Here is an 870-nt window from a genome sequence, read left to right as displayed (position 1 = left end):
GGGGTCCCCAAGGAGTTGGAGTACCTGAGGGCTGGGCACAGGGGTCCCTCAGGGTGCAGACTGGGGTCCCCAAGAGCTGGACATGGAGTCCTCAAGGGCCTGGAGTGGGTTCCCAAGGACTGGGGTGGCTGGGACTGGGACTCTCAAGATGTTGGCGCTGGGGTCCCTGATGTTCTGCCACAGGGTCCTCAAGGGGCTGGGATACCCAAGGGCCAGGCATGAAGGGGCTGTGAGTGGAGATTCCCAAGGGGATTGGGATGGGATCCCTTAGGACCAGGCATGGAGGTCCCCAAAGATCTGCAACTGGGGTGCACAAGGGCTAGGCAGGGGCACCCCAAAGCCCAGGGTGGGCACCTCCCTCACATTGGCGAGGTGCTGCTCCAGCTGCAGTCTGCTCCACGTGCTCGGCCCCCAGGAGGGTGAGCAGCCGCTCCATGAACACCCGGTATGCAGCCAGGATCTGTGCCGAGGGAAGGAACACTGAGTGCCACCCGGCACTGCTGGCAGTGGGGTGCCCTCTGTCTGCCACCCCATGCTGGGCACTGGTCCCTCTCCTGGTGTCCCCAGCATTGGTGTGGTCCCCTCTCACCTTCTCACTCTCCTCATCCTGCCCCAGGTAGAGGGTCCGTTCAGGTAGAGTCAGCCCGTCCTGATCAATCTGGGGGGCGAGATGGGGGCAGTGGGTGAGTAGAGTGGGGGGCTGTGCTGGGCAAGGCACCCCTCACCCTCCCCGAATTGCAGGGTGCTCTGGATGGCAGCGTGGTGGGTCACCCCCAGGTCCCGTGCTTCAGTTTGCCCCTGCTCTGTGGCCTGATTGGTGCCTGGCACCCAGAGTGCCCCATAACCTGCCCTACGCTGGCACCTCACTCT

At 64.0% G+C, this 870-nt stretch overlaps 1 protein-coding gene across 1 annotated transcript in view; it reads right to left on the bottom strand.

Annotated features, from left to right (window-relative positions):
- ECEL1 (endothelin converting enzyme like 1) overlaps nucleotides 1–658 on the bottom strand; it is a gene marked incomplete at its 5' end in the record, with an annotated part of 2,928 nt that extends 2,270 nt beyond the window's left edge. Inside the window, 3 exon segments of the mRNA XM_010163718.1 lie at nucleotides 364–391; nucleotides 393–460; nucleotides 590–658. Coding sequence (XP_010162020.1) covers nucleotides 364–391; nucleotides 393–460; nucleotides 590–658 — 165 coding nt within the window.
- Nucleotides 659–870: the final 212 nt, after the last annotated feature.

The sequence above is a fragment of the Antrostomus carolinensis genome, unplaced genomic scaffold (assembly GCF_000700745.2).
Source record: "Antrostomus carolinensis isolate BGI_N321 unplaced genomic scaffold, ASM70074v2 scaffold31942, whole genome shotgun sequence".
NCBI classification, from domain to species: domain Eukaryota; kingdom Metazoa; phylum Chordata; class Aves; order Caprimulgiformes; family Caprimulgidae; genus Antrostomus; species Antrostomus carolinensis.
This window is presented reverse-complemented; position numbering and strand designations above follow the sequence as displayed.